General features: G+C 45.0%; 5 protein-coding genes across 5 annotated transcripts; 2 read left to right on the forward strand and 3 right to left on the reverse strand.

Moving 5' to 3' along the window:
• Window positions 1-253: 253 nt before the first annotated feature.
• On the reverse strand, window positions 254-873 carry F5891DRAFT_985467 (uncharacterized protein; the record flags this gene model as incomplete). Its single annotated transcript, XM_041377598.1, has 3 exons — window positions 254-641; window positions 692-721; window positions 806-873. The coding sequence occupies 3 exons, from the start codon at window positions 871-873 to the stop codon at window positions 254-256; spliced, it is 486 nt and encodes a 161-aa protein (XP_041219407.1).
• A 302-nt stretch (window positions 874-1175) lies between these two features.
• On the forward strand, window positions 1176-2579 carry F5891DRAFT_1131131 (uncharacterized protein; the record flags this gene model as incomplete). The annotated part of the gene is made up of 8 exons (XM_041364630.1): window positions 1176-1261; window positions 1310-1453; window positions 1509-1617; window positions 1661-1854; window positions 1903-2035; window positions 2084-2212; window positions 2263-2408; window positions 2462-2579. The coding sequence occupies 8 exons, from the start codon at window positions 1176-1178 to the stop codon at window positions 2577-2579; spliced, it is 1059 nt and encodes a 352-aa protein (XP_041219408.1).
• Window positions 2580-6427: 3848 nt separating this feature from the next.
• On the reverse strand, window positions 6428-8045 carry F5891DRAFT_985469 (uncharacterized protein; the record flags this gene model as incomplete). The annotated part of the gene is made up of 10 exons (XM_041377599.1): window positions 6428-6463; window positions 6498-6564; window positions 6624-6720; window positions 6915-7020; window positions 7085-7233; window positions 7343-7417; window positions 7499-7626; window positions 7696-7868; window positions 7917-7984; window positions 8033-8045. 10 exons carry the CDS (start codon window positions 8043-8045, stop codon window positions 6428-6430), a joined length of 912 nt encoding a protein of 303 aa, XP_041219409.1.
• Window positions 8046-12051: 4006 nt separating this feature from the next.
• On the forward strand, window positions 12052-13695 carry F5891DRAFT_985470 (uncharacterized protein; the record flags this gene model as incomplete). Its single annotated transcript, XM_041377600.1, has 6 exons — window positions 12052-12194; window positions 12283-12707; window positions 12752-12918; window positions 12972-13318; window positions 13495-13583; window positions 13619-13695. The coding sequence occupies 6 exons, from the start codon at window positions 12052-12054 to the stop codon at window positions 13693-13695; spliced, it is 1248 nt and encodes a 415-aa protein (XP_041219410.1).
• Window positions 13696-22205: 8510 nt separating this feature from the next.
• Window positions 22206-24291, reverse strand: F5891DRAFT_741680 (uncharacterized protein). Its single transcript, XM_041373053.1, has 14 exons — window positions 24067-24291; window positions 23881-24013; window positions 23783-23815; window positions 23714-23733; window positions 23647-23661; window positions 23549-23587; window positions 23460-23488; window positions 23389-23402; window positions 23301-23336; window positions 23073-23132; window positions 22889-23023; window positions 22599-22830; window positions 22487-22541; window positions 22206-22415 (listed from the first exon to the last, which is right to left on the reverse strand). Exons 2-14 carry the CDS (start codon window positions 23951-23953, stop codon window positions 22281-22283), a joined length of 876 nt encoding a protein of 291 aa, XP_041219411.1. The 5' UTR covers window positions 23954-24013; window positions 24067-24291; the 3' UTR covers window positions 22206-22280.
• Window positions 24292-24607: the final 316 nt, after the last annotated feature.

Raw genomic sequence — 24607 nt, forward strand, 5'->3', positions numbered from 1 at the left:
TTGTCCTTAAGTCGACGCACTTCGTCTTATGTTAATACTTGCCTTCGAGATCTAACGTTCGGAAACTATGATGGTTCGTATAGGTAGGGAATAGAGTACGATAAACAAGCACACTCGGCATGTTGCTTTTGGCCCCTGAGCTCATCACCCGCTTGACAAAAATTGTAAGCATATACTTCATTATTCAACAAAATTTTAATTCAGACATAGATATCATGTATATACCCGTGCGGATGGCCCTCGTAGATCACAGCTACGCTTTCGGTTCCGAGCCTTCATCTTCCCAGCTAAATAACTCTGGACCAAAGGTAGGAGAAGGGGCATTCGGTGGAATCTGATCTAGGTGGGGCACATAGACAAAATCAGGCATACAGCGCTCGAGGTTCTCAGCGCGGTGGTAATCTTCCAGCCATCTATGCCTGTATGTCGCTACCCGTTCCAGAAGGTAAGCAATATAAATTTCCGCGCCTTTCAGCTGTTCCTTGACGTGACGTAGCTCCGATTCTATTTCGCTTTTGGATTCTTCGTCGGTGCCTAGGTCATATTTTTCAGATACACCATACGGTTCCAAGTTGAATCGTGAAATCTCACGTGGCGTCTGAGTTCCTGAATGCTCCAATCTCTTTATTCGAAGGAGCTGCCTGTAGTCATGTTGGTCGTGAGTTATTTTCTGAACCACTTCATTACTCACTCGGTATCGCGAAGCTCATCTCCCTCTGTACTTCGCAGCGTGTTCAATGAAGAAAATTGGAAGCTCGAGGTAACTTTGTGGGTTTGCGTCTCATGCGTATACTGAAACACTTACCTTAGTGTGACATCGCTTCCAAGATGGACACATCGCCGCAAAGTCTCTTGAAGGGGTGAATTGGGCATCGAAGGAAGAGGTCACAAATGCTGCGATAGCAGTTGCAGTTCTATATATCTAAATTTACTATGATGGCGCACGAAATTAATGCGCCATCCTCTTTATTTTACGTACTTCGATGGCGCATTCAAGCTAAATAAGTCGCGCTTGATTTAGATCACGACATCTATGGCGCTCTGATGGCGAGGCCATTGATTTTTTTTTAAAAAGAATGGCGAGGTTTACACATACCTATTAATGGCATGAATGTTTAGGTATATAAAGCCCCCCTCGTTTACTACTGATTTTACAGCTCGCCTACCTTTAATCCATGAGTGGTGACGAGAATAACTCTCCCAATGATTCCTCGCGAAAGCGTAGTGCTTCAGCGCTACACACGGGCCCGCGTAAAAAGGCGTAAGTGTTCTTTAATTGGTAATCCCATCCTGACTCAGTCTTCATCAGCACTTCATCAAATCCCCTGGTACTTCACGGCCGACATTTTGGTCGGACAGTGTTTGCCCTTTGTAATTTCCCTGCTCTTCTGACTTCCGGTATACTGCGACTTGAAGAACTACAGGATACATCCATCGAGGATTATCCAGCAGAGTGCGTCCAATTTGACCATTAACTGTTGCAAGGACTTGAATATTTTTCAACGCAGTGTTCGACGCGAACATAGGGTTTTCATGGAACTGATAGATTCCTACCCTGGTCTTTTAGCTCGTCTGACGGACGGCGAGGAGGAGGATATTATTCACGTTGGAGAACTAGTAAGTTTTTATTTTGCAATATCATCGTACTTATCGTTTGCAGTTAGGTAAAGGAGCCTCTGGTGCGCGAGGCGACGATACCAAGACCCTCAAGTCTGCTGTCCTGGAATGGCTTATGCCCAGAGGACAGCCACTCATACCGCCCCTCTCCCAGAATATCAAATCGGACCGCGGGTTCAATCATGAAGTTACCGGTAGGTTGCTCTGCCCCGCCGGTCTTGACTGGTCAGACGTAGAGTAAGTCTTTCCCCTATCGTATTAACTGTCTATTATAACATTACACAGAACCAAACAGGCTCTGAAGAGCGGTGAAACCGCAGTCAGTGGTGATCAATGGCCTGTATTCTTATATGCTGGGTACCACTATGATCCCGATGATCCATGGAAGGGCTTACTCAGGAGCGAGATACTAACTTTCGTAAGCTCGATTTCATTGCTGATAAAGTCCTTACTCCGAGCTATGTAGGGTTTCAAACATGTTTTTACATCTCCGAGCTCGGTGGATAAGGAGCCGAAGGCTACGCGCTCCGGCAACGCTTACCTGCATGGTATGAAGTCTGTGACTAAAGGCTCTCTAGCTTACATTGCTACACAGGCACGCAAATTTATTATATACGCCTTCTACTGCTGATTTTTTCCCTTTAGATTCGGTTTGCCTTAAGTTCGTCGTCAGTATTTTCACGTACCGACACGGTCACAGACTCCGACAATTTCTATCACAGCATTCTCGACTTACTAGAGGATCCTGACGAAATTGAGGAAGTTGATGACCTGATGACATGGTGGACACGGTTCGTAACTTATATTGTCAGCTCTATGGGGTCTAAACTCACACCTTGCATAGTCGAATATTTCCTAATTCTTCTTCCTCTCAGCGCAGTATCAGCAAAAACAGCGCGCTAGCTAAGATTCGGGAAAAATGTGCTGCCTTGCGAGAACTAACCATTGCCAACACACATTAGTTATTTACTGTTTTTGTAAATATATTATCCAATCAATGTCAATTTCCTATGTGAACATATATATGTGACCAAATCACCTCAAATTGATGTGGCGAGAAATCTGAATATTAGAAGCTTGATTTATTGTCATTCATGGCAGTTTCTGGCGTCGGAAGCTGCCCCTGTAATGGCAGATATGCTCTTTTGACAGAGAACACCTTGTTATGACTTGACGATGCAGTGCCAGAACTTGACTCACAGTCAGTAATAGTGGTTTCCCCCATCGGAAGCTACCCCTGTAAGAGCAGATATGCTTGGTAGAAAACCAGCAACTTGATAGGTTATATAACTCAATATCATGTCCTGACGCACTGCCAGTGATTACAGAAACTGCCACTGGAAGCCACTCATGCAACAGTAGTTGCATCTGATAGAAGACCAACAGCTTTATATAGCATGATAACTCAATATCATATGGTGGCATACTGTCAGTGATTGTAAAGCCAGATATAATAGATAGATAATTAGCACCTTGCTACAATATGATAATCTAATATAAATGCTAGGTCATACTGACATGAATGGTGGCTTCTGCAATTCAAAGCTACCTATCTAAAGCCAGACATACCTAGTTGAAAACCAGCATCCTGATAAGATATTATATATCAATATCATGACCTGACACTTTGTTATCAGTGGTGGCTTCTGAATATTACAATCTATCTCGGTAACAGCAGATATGCTTGACAACCTAATATCATGCTAGGTCACAATGTCATTGATGGTGGCTTCTGCAATCCAAAGCTGCCTATCTAAAGCCAGACATAACTGGTTGAAAACCAGCATCTTGATAGGTTATTATATATCAATATCGTGACCTGACACTTTGTTATCAGTGGTGACTTCTGAACATCACAATCTATCTCGGTAACAGCAGATATGCTTGACAACCTAATATCATGCTAGGTCACAATGTCATTGATGGTGGCTTCTGCAATCCAAAGCTGCCTATCTAAAGCCAGACATAACTGGTTGAAAACCAGCATCTTGATAGGTTATTATATATCAATATCGTGACCTGACACTTTGTTATCAGTGGTGACTTCTGAACATCACAATCTATCTCGGTAACAGCAGATATGCTTGACAACCTAATATCATGCTAGGTCACAATGTCATTGATGGTGGCTTCTGCAATCCAAAGCTGCCTATCTAAAGCCAGACATAACTGGTTGAAAACCAGCATCTTGATAGGTTATTATATATCAATATCGTGACCTAACACTTTGTTATCAGTGGTGACTTCTTAACATTACAATCTATCTCGGTAACAGCAGATATGCTTGACAACCTAATATCATGCTAGGTCACAATGTCATTGATGGTGGCTTCTGCAATCCAAAGCTGCCTATCTAAAGCCAGACATACCTGATTGAAAACCAGCATCTTGATAAGTTATGATTCATCAATATCATTGCCAAGCACAGTGTTAGTGATTACACATTCTGTCATCAGCATATGGCCATGCAATGATAGGATGCATCTGTCAATAAAACACCAATGTGCTAGTGAATTATAACTTTGTACCATAGGCCTATCAATATTGTAGCTTTGGAAGATTCCACCAATGTAGGCTGCCTATCTATTCCTTTATCATGTGATCTACAATTGTGATATATATTTTCCATATTATACACTAAATAAGGCTAGCTAAACCTTTGTCAGACTGGAGCCAAATACCTGATGTTCTATCATTCTATCATCAAGGCCTAAAGGCCCAAGTATTGTGTCATTGCCATGCAAGGTGGCAGAGGGCATATTGGTAGCTGGGGGCTCACACCATGTTACTGTAACAGCGAGAAGAAATCATTATGAAATGGTGAAACAAGCCCATTATTTGATCGCAGTCCAGAAATGTCGCACACTCTACAGTTTCCTACTTTACTCAAGCAACAGTCTATCATATGACAGGATTTATATCCATTTCCTGCTCTCGCTCACCTTTGCCATTATAAGTCCTGTCTACCGTTGCCCAGATGTATCAGGTTGTTTTTGGAATTTTCAATTTTAGTGTGAGATACTTTTATGCTGTTTTACCATCACGTGACATCCAGATTCGGCCGTATTTCTGGAATCCTTCTGCTTTCAGGGGCAGGCAAGTCTTTGTGTGCCGCTTTGCATTCTTTCTCATTGCCGGCCAATGCAATCTATGTTTCAAGTTCCTTTCGACGAACAATTTGCCAAACAAATCAAATTATCTTGTCGAGTCCCGCCAGCTGCGTGTGAATCCATGACAAACAAATAGATCTATGAGGAGGACAGTGCTAGTGCTAAGAGACAGAACTTCGAAGCTAGTTTGTGTGAGTGCATGTGTGAGGGTGGTTAAATGTCTGTGAGTCTTGAATGGTTGTGCTACGGATCAGTGTGTGGATGGACAAGGCTTCCTCTATCAACTTGGGAAGACTGAATGCAGGTTGTGATTGTTAGTGCTGCTGTGGTCCAGTTTGGTCTGGTTCACAGAGGGTCGAGCGAGAACCAAGAACTGGACCTAGGTTTGGTTCTACCAGACTTGACAAACCTCGAACTGGACTTTGGCGAACAGTTCAGAATGGTCAGGTCCAGTCATTTTCAGGTTCAAACATGAACCAAACCAAATTTATTTACAATGAGCAAAAAAAAACATAGGTAGGACTTGTTGTGGTGCCACGGTCGATGGTCTCAATATCAAGAAGTAGGAGGGCATGAAAGATGGGGTGTGGTATGAGAGAACAGGTGGGAGAGAGTTAGCACAAGAGAATGGGCACAAGAGGACAGGTACAAGAGAGCAAGCATAAGAAAATGGGCACAAGATAATTGAAGATGAAGTCACTCACCTAACACCTCAAACTCGGTGGTTTTGGTTGCCTTTGTCTTTGTCAGCACATTGATTTTAGGGGTGGAGGCGGTGGTTTTGTGGGAGTGGGATGATGGGCTTGCAGGAGGAGTTGCACAATGAGATGTGTGGTCTGATTCGTCAGTTTGAACAGTGCATATTATGACTTACCTTGTCAATGGGCCTCTGCATTTGATGGAAATAAGTAAATCTTGAAGCTTGAGAATCCCTGAGGCTGAAGTGGATCATCAAAGGAAGTGTCAAAGCATGCTTCAACAATGTGGCAAGCTTCTTTTGGTTCATGGTTCAGAATGGTTTGGGACCGGTCCAAACCAAAGTCAAACTGTTTGTCCAATGCCAGAACCGAGAACCATAAGGAAAGATGCATACTAGTAGTGTGGACAGAGGACAACTTGACAAGCACCGCAAATTTGGTGAGAAGTGAATACAGCTCTATAGAGCCTGTACACACATAGGCAGACACTCATATGTTGATCATTAACTAAAATCCAAAGTTGTTTAGAATTTGTTACAGTGTCACAGGCCTGTCACAACCATACACACATCAATTTCACCTGGCCCAAGAGCTGACACACTTAAACACCTATCTCTACTTGTAGGTTTCTTAGATGGGGTCACACAGCTGAGACAAGAGCTAGAACAAATATGTAATCTCAGTATCCGGGAGGAAGACTCCAGGTGCTATAAGTACCTAGAACAAATATGTACTAAGTCTTTGTTAGTAGCTGGTATTTTATATGAAAGTAATAGTGCTTACATCTCAGTATTTGGGAGGAAGACTGAGATGCCTAATTCTACAAGAGACCGTTTTTATGTGCGGGTAGAGCAGGAATGAATGAAAATTAATCTGAGACCTTTTGACATGATGTTCAGCCAATGATGAGCAAATGTCCGAGAAACAATGTGCTCACACCTAATCTGACATGTCCAACGCGCCTCTCAACACTACTCTCATGCTGTCTGTCTCACTTTATGATCATCCTTGGGAGCTGAAAAACATGCTGTCGAAGGCCTGTTTGCAGTACAGTACAGCAGGAAAGACTTACAACAGTCTTTATCTTGGTTTCACCCGCTAGGATTTGTTGAATGGCTTGTTGTTGTCCGAATCTAGCACTGCCATGGTCCGGTTCAGTCCAGTTCAGTGAGGTCTGAGTAAGAACCAGAAAACGAACCTGCGTCCAGTCCAGGGCATGTCATTGAACACAGAACCGAACCAATGAGAACAGTTCAGAACAGTCGTGTCCGGTTCTATCAGGGTTCGAACGTGAACTGGACCAAAACATAGATCATATTTTCGAAAATAAGATGTACAGTGAAATTCTACACATCTGGAAGGAGCACTGACAGTTTAGCCAATGCAGCTGACTCCCTTGATGCTCCTGAAACTGCCAAAACATGTCCATACTTGTATGCTGCCTTCAGGAGTTGTAGTGCTGAAAAGGTGGATGGTGCCAGTGAATTACGACAGATGGTAGATGTGATGCCCCCACTAGAGAATGCTTGCTCAGACAGAACTGCACTCTCCTGGATGGGAAGATAATCACGTGCAATGCAAGCAAGTGTCGGATACTGCAATGAATGAATCTAACTAGCAATTAGAACTAGTTGGAAAAACTGCAAACAAAAGACATACCCCCCACCACACAACAATATCTACAACTTTATCCAATGGTGATGTCAAATATGCAGTGAGCTCATTGCAAGGGTTGTGAGCATGGTTGGCATTGTTGTTCTGACGAGCCGTGATTGCCTCACGCATCCATGTATCTCTGTAACAGGCCTCTCAAGTTTGTGAAGCAGCAGGAGCATCTAGCACCAGCACCAAATGAGGCCGATTGCTGTCTGGAATTCAAGAGGACGGAGAATGCATTGGATAAGGCTGGCTGCATACCAGATGGAGGTAGTGGGATGTCGTTGTCAGCATCATGGTAGAATGTGATCTCGGATGCATCCTTGAGGCTCCTGTCTGCACAACATGCAGATGAGTTAAATTCAGTCATTGTAGAACAATAATAAAAAATATCACCAAGTTGCAATTGAAACTCACTGTATTTAGCATTAGTAAGGCGAACAGCAGAACTCATCTTCACATCTGAAAAGATACTAACAACATGAGGTTCAGAACCATTCAGAACAGGTTCAGAACCGATGAAGAACCATCCCAGACAACACAGACTGAGAACCATACTTCAGTTCGGTTAGGTTCGATGGTGTCACAGTGGACAGGACTGTCTAGAACCAGACCGTTGGTCGGGTTCGAACCACAGTTCTGGACTGGACCATGGCAGCACTATCCGAATCATCCGAGTCAAAGAAGACCAAGAGAGCCAATGGCAAGGCATGAGATGTTGAATAGAGAGTGCAAGCACAAGGGGAGAAGGGGCAGGCATGAGGGAGAGCTGATATTGGGCCCGAAGCTGCACATGTATCAAGTTTCATTCTAATATAGCAAGAAAAACACTCACAGTATAAAGTCTAGCACCCACACAGATGAATGTCTCAGTTCTGTTTCCAGAGACTGAGACATGAGTACCTATACCATACCTTATCGTAAACATATGCTGACACAACATAGTCTTACCTATCAGGTACATGTTTCATTAATAAAGAGTTCTGTTTCCAGAGACTGAGACTCTTACCTATCAGACTCCTTGTGACCCTCTCGCTCATTATAAATGCCTTTATGGCGTGTATAATATCTGTCCTCAAAGTTCTTGTCTTCACTATTATTGACCTGCATCCTTGGAACGACAGATGACTTAATAGTAGATCTAGAATAATAAACTAATGTTTGGTTAGAAAGAATGCAAAGCGGCACACAAAGACTTGCCCGCCCAAAAGCAGAAGGGTTCCAGAAATCCGGCCGAATCGGGACGTCACGTGACGGTCAAACGGCGTAAAAGTATCACACTAAAATTGAAAATTCCAAAAACAACCTGATACGTCTGGGCAACGGTACCTGTCACATGCATATGAAAAGGCTCACTCTCGTCCGCAGTTACTTCCACGCCATACTCATTCGCTCAGACGTATGAAACTTGCGCGTGAATATCGAGTAAGGAACTCCAGGCTGCGCCTGAACTCTCAAAGGCATTTATGTCAGTCTCGGTCTTCGCTCACGGTGGCCAGTGGCCAGTAGTACCCATAGTAATGCAACAAGAACGCATAAATGTAATCAAATTATCTTGTTCCTTGCAGAGTCCCTACGCTCGTAGTGTAATTAATATCGAACGCTTTATTACACACTATTGCTAGTTGATACATGCACACATTCTTGGAAAGCAATTGAAATCAGGCTAGGTCCTGCATCAATGTCGATTATGAATTTGGCGTGATATTCTCGAACACCGAGGATCAGCCGTGGTCCCAACACAGCTGACTGCACAGTGATGAATGTTTCAAGAAAGCCGAAATAAATCAGAATCATTGGAGAATATGGATCCTGTGGAAAATAATGCATCAATTAAGTGTGGTCGCATGCGGAAGTCAGTGACACATTGGCATACATTTCCCATCGTTGGCGAAAAATAACCGAGGGTGAAGCATAAAACTGCAACAAAGCTGGCATGTGCAGAACTTCAACGGAAAAGATAGCCACGTTCACATGATCGGCTCACCTCACAAAGTAACTCATGTGAGTTTTCATCAACACCGTGAAACAGTCCCGAATAAAGCCACCCGCTGAGTGTTGTCGCAATTCACGGAAGTGCTTTAGAGCAATCCAGACTGCAAGACACAGTGTGAAGATCTCCCACACAGCGACGAGTGTCCAGGGGATGATGCTCAAAATTTTGGGATTTTCAACAACGCACTGATAGGTGCCAGAGAGAATGACTTGCTCTGGTATTCATCAATGAGTCCGAGGCACTCGAAGTCTTCGATCCATAATTGAAGCTTACCTGCTGAAATATACTTCATGTTTATTGTGACCATCACTATATTGGCGACATTGATGGCCGTGAAGACAACAACGAGAAGTACCAGAACCTTTCTGGACCGTTGATACATGGCATATAACCGAGCAATCATGATGACTTCGCATGATGTTTCAGTGAAGTCGAGACATAACAATTGTGAAGGCTCACCACCAAGTATTGCAATTAGGACCCACATCGTCCAATATAATGCGAAATACATGTAAAGGCCTGGCACATACAATCAGGGATAAGCTTCAGAAGATCACACTCTCCAAAGAAACTCACAACTGTAGCAATCATGAGGGCGGATCAGACAGCTATCCAAGAATGTCGCTCACCCCTACATGATAGTTGATTAGACGGGTATGCAAGGGAAACCATCTGTATGGAATGCTCACTGCATCTTTCAGCGGTATTATCTGAATAGTCACTGTATATCACTGGTCAGAAGGAACAAATAATGTATATGAACAGACGCACTCTGTATGTTCATGCTGACAGTGAGAGATGGGCGATCAGCATAACACCGGATACTAGCTCTCCAAACATACCCAGCGTATATTATTCCGATGTAGCGCACCTAGGACATCATCACATCAGCTCAGTTTGTTAACCAAACTTATGGTATGAGCTGCATACAGTGAGATATAGGACTGTCATCAGGGACCAGTGTTGCTTCTGTTGCGAATTGATAGTATTCTTTTATCGTTCTTTAGACATAAGACGTTCTGCTCACCCAAATCAATTCAACCTATGAAATTATTTCAGAGGGATTATCGTTCCGGTAATCGCATCGACTTACCTCTTGTCCGAATGCAAGTGCTGGAGAACCATGAGGATATTATTAATTGTTTCATACAATCCTGCTCACCCCAATTGTATATTACGGCAACCGAGGCAGCAACTGCAAAAATGCAGCGAAGGTCAAATCAGCATATCACCGTTATCATTTGACTGACTCTGTGCTAGTACAAACCTATAAAATAGCTGGAAATGATATGCGAATTGATGAGCGGCCACCAACTGGGATCGTTTGAGATTATGGTCATACTACTATCAGAGGATGTGAGTGGGTAAGTGGCGAACTTTTAGTGGACGTATGACGATGAAATTCGTACCAGTTGTATCACCTTTTATTGCTAACATGAGTAACATATGTATAATAACCGTATCCCTTGGTGGTACAGAAGTAGAGGTTTTTGTTCTCATGACTCACAGCCACGCACTGGAAGGACTATACTGATCCCGAATCTACACTGGAAGTTGGAACGTTCAAAACAAAGAAAAAAGTGAACATCCTGATTTCGGCGAATAACTTGTTTCCATCGCCATTCATCCCGACTCATTTGCGCGCCACTGAATCTTCCATCATAAAAAACCATACTAGTTCCCGTGTCTACTGCGAGTGAAGTTAAACAATATAGTCAGTAGAACTTGAAGCCGGGTAAGAACGTAGTAGTAGGTTCAACACTCCATCGACGTGATATGCCAGCAGTGCACCACCACTAAACTGTATCAAACCCTGATGCTTATGCGAGCCGGTACAGTAGATCATCCGCCAAATAAAATATTCATTCATTCAAATCCCCAGGCGTCACCGGGCTTTGTCAGATTTGAATTCGTTCGACCTAGGCCTCAGTCATGCATGGTCATGTCCCACATAAGTACTAGCTGTCGGGGACTCGGACTCGGACCTGGCATGACCGAGCGCCATTATGGCAAAGGCATCAGCTTCATGGAAGACAAATCTTAAACGCACATACCTTTTACCTGAGTTATCCACGTTATCCACCTATGCCTGTCAATCTTGAGTCATCGACCTAACTATTAACCGGGTTTTCACAGGACACTACCAGTGGCATGCATCACTATCAATCTAATATTCCAGAACGTCGATCCCTCGCACGATAAGACTGTGCACCTGTGGAGCACACAGTCACACCAGCAGATAGGACAGGCACTCGAACACCACTTGGGTCTCCTGCCTTGCGATTTCTTCCGGTGAAGAACTGCTCGCGAGTGGAGACGGTCATGGGAATGTTCATCTCTGGGCGATCAAGAACACACTTCCTGGAGCATTCAGGATGGATTTGTCATGCCTTGCGCGTCACAGTAAGGTGAAGTTTGGCCAAAAGCTGTGCGGAGGCCCTTTTGGATGCGGAAAAGGTGCGGACGACATTCGTCGTTGTTTGAATATTTGTGATGATGTTCGTAGGTCATCGAGCTTAGCCCTTCGTCTTGTCTCGGGTACGAATTGAAGCATACAGCGCTTCGTGGAGCACAATGCTATGATGATGCATTCAAGGTCTTCGCAATCATGTTCTCCAAGTTGGATGATGCTCCCGACCCGGACACGACGTAAGCCCCACAGAATTCAAGCGCCGACTTGAAGATGACTTGCGGAGCTACGCCAACAATATGTCAATCCATTTGAAGTAGAAGATGCTATTCGACGAGCTATTCACGGCCAATTGGAAAACGCCCTCCTTCGTTTAATCAACACATCTACCGGACGTTTGTGCAATCGGGACATGCAGATCAACGCATTCACGGAGAGCACAAAGTACAAAGAGCTTTTCCATTCATTGGACATGCGTAGGCACCTCTATCAAAGAAGCGGTCGCAAAGTACTTCAGCTGGGTCATGTTGTCTCATAGGTGGGAAAGGACGGAGCCGCTACTGCATGACATTCAGGGCAGGAACATACGACTTGATTCCCGTCGGAACAGTTGTGAAGTTGCAGATGTTCTGTAAAGTGGCTCGCCATGCGGGTCCCGTTGGGCGTGCAGCGACACATGCTGCATCGAGCAGAACGACAATGTTGAGGTCCAACAATCAGTCAACTCCATGTTCGTATGGTGCCACCACTCAGCGTTCACCATTGTCCACCTATCGGATGTCCTTCCTTCATCAGAGCCTGGCGCGCTCGCAAACAGCACTTGAAACACGCGAGGACTGCCCAGGAGTTTGTTGCCCCCAAAGTTGTCCTCTTCTACCAAGCAGATTGGACCCCATATCTCGATGACCGCTCACGCAACCACGAGTCTGTCAGCATCATGAAAGAGTCAGAAGATGCAACAGGCATAAATGCGTCGGCACTTGTTGACTTTCATCCGGGTACAAGAGATGCCCGAGAGAAACTCCGATGGGCATCAACGCGTGTAACTACTTTGCAGGAAGACATCGCGTACTCGCTGTTTGGGATCTTCAGCATTCACCTCCCTGTAATTTATGGAGAAAAAAGACGGAACACGCTCGGACGACTTCTACAGGAGATCATAGCTCATTCGGGCGACATTGCGGCCTTGGACTGGTTGGGACAATCGTCCAACTTCAACAGTTGCCTGCCAGCCGATATTTTACACTGCCATATCTATCTGAAGATGAGATGCAGATGTCGGTCTCCATGCTGCAAAACAGTATTGTGGCTGTGGAGTGGGCTTTGAGACTATATACCCTCCTGGAGAATCCTAGCGTTCCTCAGTTCGCAGACGCCAGACTGCAACTACCTTGGATCGCATTTCCTCTCACCGAAGTGCTGGTGGAGACGGTGAGAAATGTTTCACATATGAAGCCAAGGCATACGGGCTACAAGACCTGCAGGTCACGACGGAAGACAGCCTTGTTCAATTCTTGCCTGCAAGGCATACTCGGCAGTCATTCCTGCTCGTTCATGCGCGGAATCGGGATGATCTCGGGCTGATTAACTTTGCAGATGAGACGCAGAGCGTAGAAGATTGGCCCGAGTCCAAGTCTCCTGGATACAATGAGCCGACTACGCGAGAGTTGAGGCTGATCGTTCGCCTCGGACAGCCTTTTGGTAGACTTTTGCTAGCGCAGCAGTGGGGTAGGGAGTATAAGAGAATTGCTTCGGATAACAATATCATCGCGCAAGTGAAGGACATGACTTGTGTCGATAACATGATGGACCTCAGGATGTTAGAGATATTGTGACGGATTTTCGTTGACGTTTACACCTTGACAGCACCTGCATGCAGAAATGCCTGTAGAACTTTGATCCGCATTGTTTTAATGGCCTAAACTGCGCAACCCCCAACCATAACTTCACTACGGGTTTTCTGCACCCGTGGAAAACCCCAAATTCCTTCAGATGGTTCTTGCATAGGTTTCAGAACTTCCTCTCGAAACTTGAGGTTCCGCTTGAAGCTCTTGTTGACTGCAGCAAGGAGAAACCTCAAGATCGCATGGACTTTGGTATAATCATGACGTGACGTCGTTTGCTGTTGCAGGTGAACAACTTCATGACATGTATCCGAAAGTTATATTCACCAGCGGCATTATCTATTCGCAGTTGAGTCCGAACTGAAGGTGGCAATCGAGCGCTTCCCGCAGGCTCCAGCACTAAGTCTAGTGCCACGAGTTTGGATGAGGACAGCTCGGAGTGTGTACGTGACTCTACGGAAAACTCCTTTCCGATGGCTAAAGTAATGAACTAGTTGATCTAGTCGACGACTAAAGTCAATATCATACGCAGAGACAAAGGACAAAGGACCGTGAGAACAAAAAACATCAAGAACGGCCGTGTTTAGGAGCCCGCCTCAACCTGTCACCTCATCACCATAATACTGCTGTAGTGGGAATTGAGACTGAGTACTGAGTATTGAATTTCCTGCGGCCTTATCAAAGTGTGGACGCCCTTGTTTGCAACTCTCAGGTAGCAAATATGGACTATGGAACGCTGTCTTAGGTGAGATCAGATAATATACTGCATATTAATGTACACAGACAGAGTAATCAGACCAAGGCGCATGTTAGTGTATACGTGGGCGAGCAGAAAATGAGGTCAGTCCTAGATAACAGAACCGTGTCGCTGTCCAGGCAGAATAGCTTAATTTGTCTCTGGATTCGCCCAAGGTATGATACTGTAACATCATAGGATCCAGCGAGGATGGATAGATTCCCAGTCAATCCTCTGCCACAACAATACAATCTAGCGATGTTCGCAATTTCACGACTCATTTACCGATTGATCGCAGTTGGCAAGTACTATATATCCAACTTCCGTTCTTCTTGGCTCCTTAACAAATATACAGAATACCCATATGTGCTAGCAGAAACAGCATGATATCATGATATCCCTGTCGAATGGGTGTCGCTAGGAATCTGTGGGGAATACCGTTCTCTGGGTCCGGGGTCGCGCCCGACCATCGTCAATGACTAGTGACGGATTTTTAATTTTTCCACACCAAATTGCTGATGGACCCTGCTTGATGATCTGTTAGCATCGTAGATAGGTTCATAGTATCCATTCGAGGATAGAACTACGCAAGAATAATTTCAGGAGACCTTTTTTATTTCCATTTGTGTCCCATGAGAGTGATCTACTCTATGCAGGACAGTACTGTCTAATCTAAGGGGCATGGTGCCCCTGCTGCACTTCAGAGTCCGCGAATGCCCTGGTGTGAGGCGTGCCCCCACCAGTCCGCCGTTCCCGCCGGCCGTTTTAGACGCACGACTCTTCAGGAGACCTTATGACCTCGGACATTCACTTGACGCATCAAGGCTATCGAGGAGATTCCCACAGATAGATTTTTCCCGTATCACCATGAAGAACGATATCCAGCATATAAAAGCGAGTCGTCTTCCTACTCCCCTCTTCAGATTTATCTGCCCCAGCACAAACGATGCGTTTCTCCTCTGCGATCGTCCTCGTCATCGTTGCTACTTTGACATCTGCCATGCCCACTGACGATGGCAGTCTTCTCGCTCGGAAGGCTCAATGTTCCACATTTTGCACGAGAGATTCGCAGTGCAAGGGCTGCCCTAAGGGTTATTGCGTGAGTATCAGTAGTTTGTGTCTTGGATTTAACCACATAACTGACTGGCATGGCAGACCCCTCTTTTTTGCCAAGTGAGTCGCGTTTCTGCTTTGACATCAGTTCAGTATGTTTTTTGGCACTGACGCGCGAGCGACTAGTAATTTGCAGAGTTTTTCGGCACATTGGCTTTTCAACAAATTTTCTCGCCGCTCGAGTCGAGCAATAGAAATCTTAGCGTAAAATAGGGGGCTTTCTTGTCAATGCTTTTTGTAAAACGATAGCGTCCAGATGGTCCGAAAGCTCTGACTGAAAGTTTTGACAGTAGAAATAACTTCCACGCACGGTTCTGAGTCTGCTGCGTGGGGTATTTGAGAAGAGCTAGCACCAGTAGAAACATTGCACAGAGCTGCGTCTCTATCAGATAACATCAAATAACTTAAACAAGTACGTGAAATGAATACAAAAAAATTCTCTCACCCCTGCAGACTACCCGCCCATCGCAAAAAAACATATCGAGAATGTCCTGCACTAAACGCTACTGCTAGTTTCCACATGGACGCGTTCTTGGAAAGCAATCGAAGTCATAGCGGTAGCTATATCGGAGTCGGCCACGAGTTTGGCGTTATATTCTCGAATGCTAAGGATGAGGCGTGGTCCCAGCACAGACAGCTGCATCACCTGAAACATTTGAGCGAAACCAAGGTAAATCTGAACGTCCAGGGAATATATGTCCTATAGAATTGATGAATCATGGATGCACGTAGAGGGTCGATGACAGATCGGCATACCCCTGCGAGCGACGAAGAGAATAAACTAGTGATCTGGAAGCAAGAGATGGCCAAAAAACTAGCATGTGCAAACTTCAGTGGAATAAGAAAGGCACGTTCACGTTATGAGCTCACATTGCAAAGAAACTAACGTGAGTTTGCATTAACACTGTGAAACAGTCCCCCATGATACCTCCTGTTGAGTGTTGTCGCAGTTCACGGAAGTGCTTTACAGAAATCCGGACCGCGAGACACAGTGAAAGGACCTCCCATACAGTGCCAAGTATCCAAGTGATAGAAAACAGAAATAAGGAATCTCCCGAATTGACAAACACGCACAGATGAGTGCCGGAGAGAATGGTTTCCTCTAGTATTTGTCAATGAGGGTGGTGCTGTTAAATCTTTTATACATGATTAAAGCTCACCCACTGAAATATGGCTTATCGGTATTGCGATCATTACTGCATTGGCAATTCTGATAGCCAGAAAGATAACAACGAGAAATATCAGCATCTTTCTGGATCGCTGATGCATGGCATGCAGCCGAGTGATCATGATGACTTGGACGAAGTTTCAATCAAGTCAATATCACAGAATCAGGAAGGTGTATAACTCACTGCCTAATATTACATTTACAACGTCACCCGTCCAATTAAATGTGTCGTACATGATAAGGCCTGATAAATCCAGCAAACATCAGTTACTAGTTTCTGAGGATCACATGCATGAAGCAAACTCACAACTGTGGGAGTCGTTATGTTGGATCAACGAGTTGTTCGAGAATATAACTTACCCCTACATGGTAGTTCAGTCGTTTGGACAGGAATGGAAGGCATCGGAGTGGAATACTCACTAAATTTGTCATCGAAAATGTTGGAAGATTGCCTGTATGCCTCACATCACAAGAAAGAAACAGAATTTATGCTAGGAGACATACCCAACATGTTGATCCTAATCGTGAGAGATGGGTAATGAGCGCAACACCAATGACTTAGACATCGAAACGTACACGCCAAATCCTATTCCAACATATCGTGCCTAGGATAATTTCGCGTCAGTACAAGTTGCTAACAATGCTTAAAAACATAAGCTACATACAACAAGATACAGAACGGTCATCAGCGACCAGCGTTGTCTCTGCCACGAATTAGTTGTGGTATTTTCACATTGTTCTTTTGACGTGGAAGTCCGCTCACCCAGATCAGTTCCAGCTACATATAAAACTGCTGTCAGCGAGATGGCTGCTCCTGTAATGGTGTCAACCCACCTCTTGTCCGAACGTAAGTCCTAGAAATCCCATAATGTTAGTGGTCTTTTCATACTTAATCTCGCTCACCCCAATCATACACTACTGCACCACATGCGGCAACTACGAAACCATAGCCAAGGTTAATCAAGTTATCACAGTCATCATGCGGCTGGCTCTCCACGAACCTTGGAAATAGCTGCTAATAAGATTCGCATTGATGACTGGCCACCAACTGGGATCGTTCGAGACTAAAGTCATACTATTAGAAACGGGAGTGAGCGAGCGGGAAAATTCAGTGGACGTATAACAATCGCATGCGTACTTAATATACGACCATCTAGCGCTTACATTACCGAATTAAGGTGTCCATGTCAGGGATGATATGATATCTGAAATTGAAGTGTTTCAGCATGATGAATCCGGGTAGAAAGGGAATGTGCCATCGGGAATGTATCGTCTTACGACAGGAGCACAGGTCTAATTGTACGTGCTGATTAATACGGACGCGACAAAAAGGAACTCCTTGTCATAAAACACGATCACTGATGGGCATCGATGCTTGAGTGGCGACGAAGGCAGTTTCTATTATACGTGACAATTGTGGCTGTGGTGTACTGGAAGTTCCCGAAGGTAAGTTTAACTGTTTTGATATGCTATTGTGTCCTAAGCTCCCTCGATCGAGGCATTCACTTGATACATGCCTTCGCCTATGGTCCTACTGATTTATTGCTGCCGCCCTCAATTGCACGTCCGCTGGACCGGAAATATACTTTGCTCTGTTCAGTGTCCAGTTGGCTATCCTGAGTTGTCGCTCTCATCAACCTAGTGTGGGCCCATTTTCAATGCAACATTCACAAGGACGTTCACGATGTGACTCTATATGCAATGCTCTTGCATCGCATTCAAATTTTGCAGGATTAGCCCGAAAATCTACCATCTCGATCAAGTGCTGACTTGGTACCACAACAGGTCCATCAGCAAAAGTGGCGCACCCTGGTCGGGCATTCCCAGGCTTGGCAAGACCCCCCTTGCCTAACGGACCTCACCGAGCACCATATAGAGAAGTACTACAAGGCTGTTCGAAGCACAGGTCTTGAGGCGCGTATGTACGAACACGGAACGAATTTCTCACATAAACGCCGCACTGCTCAGGCATATATCCTTGAATACGAGTAGGACTCGGATCTATTCATGTGCTCAGTGGTGTGTAAGTACACTCTCATGTCAGTGACGAACGAGAATATGCAACTCCTTCGACTTCAAAATTTCGAGCAAATTTTGGCTAATCATTATGACTAGTTCATTTGTTCCTCACTCTGAATCATCCGTTTTGTTTCAACGACACTTGGAAATTAGCTTCAAGTCGGACCGTCTGCACTCGCTTGCTATTCACTCTCGTCGTCCCAGTTCCAACGCCGTTGATGGCACTGCAGTACCAGATCCACTTGGGCACAATGGAGTAGCTTGATCAATGAGCAAACAAAGTTCTGCTAAAAGTGCTCAGTGCGTGACTCTGGAACGGCCAGCGCGAGTGGGTGTTGAATAGTACTCCTCATTCGAGTTCCCCATTTCCCATTTTCAGGGATGGGATTAGGGGCGAACAAACTTCCACCAGCCGCTACGCCCATGACAGCACTACCAAGATTGCGTGCATGAAGCTCGGTCTCGAGGATAGATCTCTACTCGTAGTTCGTCAAGTGCTCCTGTACGAAATACACTAAACAACTTGAATAAGCACCACAACCGAACCTGTGATACATAGAAACTTGCAAATTCTCCAACTCTCTGCAGACTATCCGCCCATTGCGAAGCAATCATATCAAGAATATCCTGCGCTACACGCTACCGCTAGCTTCCACATCGACGTGTTCTTGGAAAGCGATTGAAGTCATAGCGGTTGCTGCATCGGATTCGGCCACAAGTTTCGCATGATATTCTCGAACACTGAGGATGAGGCGTGGTCCCAGCACAGACAGCTGCGCCATCTCGAACACTTGAGTGAAACCAATATAAATGGAATACATTTCCTATAAAAATGATGAATCATGATCGCACTTAGAGGTCGGCGACAGATCAGCATACCCCTGAGAGTGTTGGAGATAAAAGACCGATATGGAAGCAAGAGATGGCCAAATAACTAGCACGTGCAAAAATTTAGCGGAACAAGAGAGCCACAACCACATTATGAGCTCACCTTGCAAAGTAACTAAGGTGAGTTCGCATTAACACCGTGAAACAGTCCTCCATGATACCTCTTGTTGAGTGTTGTCGCAGTCCACGGAAGTGCTTTACAGCAATCCAGACCGCGAGACACAGGGCAAGGACCTCCCATACGGTGCCAAGTATCCAAGTCATGAGACTCAGAAATGGAGTATCTCCCGCATAGTCAATGTTGCACAAATAGGTGCCGGAGAGAACAATTTCCTCTGGTACTTATCAGTGAGCCTGACGCGCTTGGATATTCCATACATGACTAGAGCTCACCCCCTGAAATCCGCTTCGTCGTCATTGCGACCATTATTTCGATGGCAATTCTGGTGGCCAGAAAGACGACAACGAGAAATATCAGCACCTTTCTGGATCGCTGATACATGGCATGCAACCGAGTGATGATGATGACTTACACGGCATGTCAGTCAAATCAATATTACGGAGGTGTATAGCTCACCGCCCAGTATGACTTGTAAAATGTCGCCCATCCAATTAAGTGCATCGTATAAGATAAGGCCTGACAAATCCAGCAGCATTAGTTATCAACTTCGGAGGATCACAGGCCCGCAACAAACTCACAACTGTGGGAGGCATTATATTGAACCAATGAGCTGTTCGAGAATCTAACTCACCTCTACATGGTAGTTTAGTTGTTTGAACAAGAATGGAAGACATCAGTGTGGAATACTCACTGCATCTGTCTGCCAAATTGTTGGAAGACTGACTGTATGCCACCCGTCAAAGGAGAAAAAAAACAGATTCTATAGGTGCAGACATACTCGACGTGCTAATCCTGATTGTGAGAGATGGATGATGAGCGCAACATCAATGGCTTAGACGTCAAAGCGTACACAGCATATCCTATTGCAACATATCGTGCCTTGGATATGTTCGTGTCAGTACAACTTGCTAACCATGCCTAAAAACACAAGCTGCATACAACGAGATATAGAATGGTAATCAGGGACCAGCGTTGTTTCTGCCGCAAATTAGTTGTATTATTTTCACATCGCTCTTTTGATGTGGGAGTCCGCTCACCCAGACCAGTTCCACCTGTAAAACTGTTGTCAACAAGATAGTTGCTACTGTAATGGTGTCGACCTACCTCTTGTCCGAACGTAAGTCCTAGAAATTCCATGATGTCAGTGGTCTTTTCATACTTAAGCGATATTGCTCACCCCAGTCATATATTACCACAGCACAGGCGGCAACTGCGAAACCACAGCCAAGGTTAATCAAGTCATCAGTCATCATGCAGCAAGCTCTCCACGAACTTATGAAATAGCTGAAAATAACATTTCCGCTGATGAGTGGCCACAAGCTGGGATCGTTCAAGACTACAGTCATACTATCAGAGGATGGGAGCGAACGAGCGGGGGGATTTGATGGAGATATAACGATTGTATTCGTGCTTGATATACCGCCTGCTGCCAGCACTTATATATATGGATTCAGGTAGAAAGGGAATGTGCATCCGGGGATGACTCACAAAATGTTTGAACGCCGCAAAATATCGGAGAACGTCGGTTCTTGATTTCGGCGATGTGCCAGTGCGTGCCATCTTTGAAGTCTTCTTTCGCCCTTTGGGTATAGTCACATAATTACACGTTTGATTCAACGGCGCGCCAAGTCAACCTCAAGGCAAAATTCCACAACCTTTTTTCTATTTCATGGGCACGCTGAATAGTACAAATGCGGCCAAAAGTACATACATGCGTCGTATCCAATTCCTTGTCATCAACGTGTGTGGCGATGAAGGCAGTCGTACAAAAGAGAAGGGGTGGCTGTAAAGAGAAGGAGCGATCAAGTAATTTAGACAGGAACGGAGGTAATAGGCAATGCGATGACGAAGAGGCTATGATGATACAGCTTGAATTGATGGTGTGATGATCCAGTTTAGTGGTTCATAAGCAAGTAATTTGAATGAATGCACTGGTGCTAGAAGATCAAGCTCGTCGAGGAGCTTGAGGAGCGAATAGCCGGATAGTGAGAATCGAATAGAAATATTCCCTCCACCTGTAATCTAAACCAGTCCCAAGGAGACGTAGAGACCGATATTGATGAGATCAAAAATAGGGAGTGTGAGCAGCGCATTTCATGGCACGGCTCGGAGCGAGAGTGACAGTGGTCGTTTAAAGCGGAGAGCGAAGAAGCACGTGCAATGGCGAACAAACAAACGAGCGAAGTGTGGGCGTCCTAATGAAATGCAGAATGAAATATGAATCGTCAGCAGATACATGTTTGATGATCGTAAAACGAAAAAGACAGGTCAGGCCTTCAAAGCTTCAGGAGCGAAAGGATGGTGGGGACGAGATAGCCGTTCCTGCTTGTTTACTTTCGAACTCCGACATTGCTGGAGTCTGGAAATCAGCTTAAAGTCTGACCGTCTGTACTCGCTTGCTATTCACTGTCGTCGTCCCAATTCCAACACCGTTGATGGCCCTGCAGTACCAGATCCGTTTAGGTACAATGGAGTAGCCTTGATTAACGAGCTAAAGTTCTGCTAAAGGTGCTCAGTGCGTGACTCTGGAACGGCTAGCGTGGATGGTGATGCTGAATAGTACTCCTCATACGAGCTCCCATTTTCAGGGATGGCATTAGGGGCGAACAAACTTCCAGCAGCCGCTACGACCATGACAGCACTACCAAGATCGCGTGCGTGAAGCTTGGTGTCGGGGATAGATATCTATTCGTAGGTTGTCAAGTGTTCCAGTATGGAATATATCTATTTTGCAACATTAAACAACTTAAATAAGTGCCATAACAGAACCTGGAATACATAAAAACAAATTCTCCCACTCTCTGCAGACTACCTGTCCATTGCAAAGAAATCATATCGAGAATGTCCTGCGCTACACGCTACAGCTAGTTTCCACATGAACGCATTCCTGGAAAACAATCGAAGTCATAGCCGTTGCTGTATCAGAGTCGGCCACAAGTTTTGCATGATATTCTCGAACACTGAGGATAAGGCGTGGTCCCAGCACAGACAGCTGTACCATGTACAAGATTTGAGCGAAACCATCATAAATCTGAACGTCTAAGGACCATTCGTCCTATGGAATTGATGAATCATGAGCGCAGGGGGAGGCTGGTGACAGATCGGCGTACCGCTGAGAGCGTTGGAGACAATTGAGCAACATAGAGGCAAGCAATAATAACAAAGCTAGCATGTGCAGAATGTGAGCGGAAAAAGAGAATCGCATTTGAATTATGAGCTCACCCCGCAAAGTAATTAACGTGAGTTTGAATTAACATCATGAAACAGTCCCCGATGATACCTCCTGATGAGTGTTGTCGCAGTTCACGAAAGTGCTTTACAGCAATCCAGACTGCGAGACACAATGCAAGGACCTCCCATACAATGCCAAGTATCCATGTCGTGGGACCCATAAATAGGGAATCTCCCGCAATGTTAATGATGCACAGATAATTGCCGGAGAGGACAAGTTCCTCTGGTATGTGTGAATGAGCCTGATGCACTTGAATTTCTCATACATAATTAAAGCTTACCCCCTGAGGTATGCATCAGCTGTATTGCGACCATCACTGCGACGGCGATTCTGATGGCCAGGAAAATGACAACGAGAAATATTAACACATTTCTGGATCGCTGATACATGGCATGCAAGCGAGCAATCATGATGACTTGCATGGTATTTCAGTCAAGTCAATATCACGGTGGTGTAATTCTCACCGCCTAGCATTATATCTACAACGTCGCCCATGCATGCCAGTGCCTCGTCCATGATAAGGCCTGACGAATCCAGCAACATCAGTTATCAGCTTCGGAGGATCGCAGACTTGCAAGAAACTCACAACTGTACGAGTCGTTATATTGAACCAACTTGTTCGAGAATCTCACTCACCCCTACATGGTAGTTCAGTTGATTGGACGGGAATGGAAGGCTCCAGTGTGGAATACTCAATGCATCTGTTATCGAAATTGTTGGAACAATCTCTGTATGCCCCCCGTCACAAGAAAGAAACAGAGTCCATTCGGACAGACATACGGAAAATTTTGATCCTTAATGTAAAGATGGACGATGAGTGTAACACCAATAGCTTAGACATCGAAACGTACACAGAGAATCCTATTGCAACATATCGCGCCTAGGATATGCTCACGTCAGTATGACTTGTTGATCACGCTTGGAAATACAAGCTACATACAACGAGATACACAACAGTCATCAGGGACCAACGTTGTCTCTGCCGCGAATTAGTTATGATATTTTCACATCGTTCTTTTGATATGAGAGTCCGCTCACCCAGATTAGTTCCACCTATAAAATTGTTGTCAGCAAGATGGCTGCTTCTGTAACAGTGTCAACCTACCTCTTGTGCGAACGTAAGTCCTAGAAATTCCATGATGTCAGTGGTCTTTTTAAACTTAATATTGCTCACCCCAGTCGTATATTACCGCAGCACAGGAGGCAACTGTGAAACCGTGGCCAATGTTAATCGGGTCATCAGGGTCATGATGCGGCTGACTCTCCACGGACCTACGAAATAGCTGTAAAAAATATTCGCATGGATGGTCGGCCACCAACTGGGATCGTTTGAGACTACAGTCATGCTATTGGAGGATGGGGGTGAGAGAGCGGGGTAACTTAGTAGACGTTTATATATCACTGTCTAGCGCTTATATCACCAAAGTAACGTGTGAGGTATATCTGAGATCAACGTACTTCGGCATGAATTCAAGTAGCAAGGGAACGTGCATCCATATATCGATGAGATCAAGATGGCAGTGATTGATGGTAGTGGCTAGCGCGAGATGTGTAACGCCACAAAAGATCCGAGAGCTGTTTGTAAGATAGTGCCATCTTTGAAGCCTTCTTTGGGTATAGTGAGGGTTCGGACTGCCTCGGCCAATCGATGACACCCAATCACAAATCTAACACATGATTGATTCGGCGGCGCCCAAAGTCGACCTCGAGGCAAAAAATCCACAATCTTTTGTCTAATTCATGTGCACGCTGATTAGTACAAATGCGACCAAAAGTACATACATGAGTCGTATCCAATTCCTTGTCATAGAATACGATCAACGTGTGGCGATGAGGGCAGTCGTACAAAGAAGGGAACAAAAGGGCGGTTGTACAAAAGAGGAGGGGGTTGTTGTACAAGGAAAGAGCGATCAACTGATTTAGACAGGAACGGAGGCAATAGGAAATGCGATGACGAAGAGGCGATGATGGTACAACTTGAATGCGAAGTTAATGAATG

Source organism: Suillus fuscotomentosus (genome assembly GCF_016647785.1).
Source record: "Suillus fuscotomentosus strain FC203 chromosome Unknown F5891scaffold_89, whole genome shotgun sequence".
Classification (NCBI taxonomy): domain Eukaryota; kingdom Fungi; phylum Basidiomycota; class Agaricomycetes; order Boletales; family Suillaceae; genus Suillus; species Suillus fuscotomentosus.

Bases quoted from the DNA above. Each gene is read 5' to 3' on its own strand.
- F5891DRAFT_741680 (XM_041373053.1), bottom strand. From the start codon at position 23,953: ATGACTGTAGTCTCAAACGATCCCAGTTGGTGGCCGACCATCCATGCG. The intron at 23,816-23,880 runs GTCCGTGGAGAG...ACGGTTTCACAG, and splicing joins TTTTTACAGCTATTTCGTAG to TTGCCTCCTGTGCTGCGGTA. The intron at 22,542-22,598 runs GTGAGCTCATAA...TGCACATGCTAG, and splicing joins CACGTTAATTACTTTGCGGG to CTTTGTTATTATTGCTTGCC.